The sequence below is a fragment of the Agrilus planipennis genome, unplaced genomic scaffold (genome assembly GCF_000699045.2).
Source record: "Agrilus planipennis isolate EAB-ADULT unplaced genomic scaffold, Apla_2.0 scaffold113, whole genome shotgun sequence".
Taxonomy (NCBI): domain Eukaryota; kingdom Metazoa; phylum Arthropoda; class Insecta; order Coleoptera; family Buprestidae; genus Agrilus; species Agrilus planipennis.
In genome coordinates this window covers 32,546-33,686 of record NW_020442452.1, presented here as the reverse complement: position 1 = coordinate 33,686, position 1,141 = coordinate 32,546, and the positions used below count along the sequence as shown (strand labels likewise).

General features: G+C 46.3%; 1 protein-coding gene across 1 annotated transcript; it reads left to right on the top strand.

Moving 5' to 3' along the window:
- Positions 1-222: 222 nt before the first annotated feature.
- Positions 223-899, top strand: LOC108737013. Its single transcript, XM_018469654.1, has 2 exons — positions 223-267; positions 333-899. Exons 1-2 carry the CDS (start codon positions 223-225, stop codon positions 897-899), a joined length of 612 nt encoding a protein of 203 aa, XP_018325156.1.
- The last annotated feature ends 242 nt before the right edge of the window (positions 900-1,141 follow it).

Below are 1,141 nucleotides of genomic sequence, written 5' to 3'. Positions count from 1 at the left end.
TTATCTCGCTACAGCTATTCAAGAGGCTTCAATGCCCTCGCCAACGTTCATCGCTTTCGCTACATGGTATTGGAAATTCGTCTGCTGGCAATACTCTTGGAAAATGTCAACTTGAGCTGCATTCGCTACACTCATCAGCTGTGATACCTATCACGGCTCATATTCTGTCAACAGTTACAGCTAATTTACCCTAATTCAACTGTCCAGCCCATAATTGACCTCATGTCTCTGGACTACAGTTGGCAGATCCAGAGTATTTTTTGCCAGGTGAAATTTATCTTGTGCTCTGCGCTGTTCCAACTGGGCTAATTCTTGACGGAGAGATTCTCAAGGGACCTCCAACGAATTCTACAACCGCTAAGGGGGGCTATGGATATCATGCATCCGCTGATGATGATATTCAAGAGCTTCTGGCTTCCTTTTGGACCCAAGAGACGATCCAGTCTTCTTCTACTGTCATTCTCAGTCCTGATGAGGCTGAATGTGAGCATCACTTCGCTACTACTCAGGCCAGAGATTCTTCAGGACGCTATGTGGTTCGCCTTCCGCTGAAACAGTCTATTGAACAACTTAGGGACTCCTCTACAGCTGCAAAAAGATGTTTACAAAGCATGCTGCGCCGCTTATCGTCTAATGCAACGCTTAGTTCACTCTGCTACAACTTTATGACTAGCAAACCACACTTCTATCTGCCTTACCATGGCGTCCTGAAGGAGCATAGCACGACTACCAAACTCAGGGCAGTATTCAACGGCTCCTGCAATACCTCTGCTGGTGCTTCGCTGAACGATGTACTTCATCCTGGTCCTAAAATCCAGATTGACCTCTCCGACGTTCGTCTCTGGATCAGACGACACCGCTACGTATTCGCTACTGACATCACCAACATGTTTAGATAGATTAAGGTGCATCCGCTAGATTGGGATTTGCAACGCATTCTCTGGTTAATTCGCAACAACAGGTAGTACCTTATTATCTTACGACAGTTTCTTATGGCACCCGTTGCGCACCTTTTCTAGCAGTACATACGCTTTTACAACTGATCCAAGATGAAGGAATAAAGTTTCCCCTCGCTGTAGAGCCGCTCACGAAGGGTCGCTACGTAGACGATATTTATGGAGGAGCTGATTCGCCACAAGAA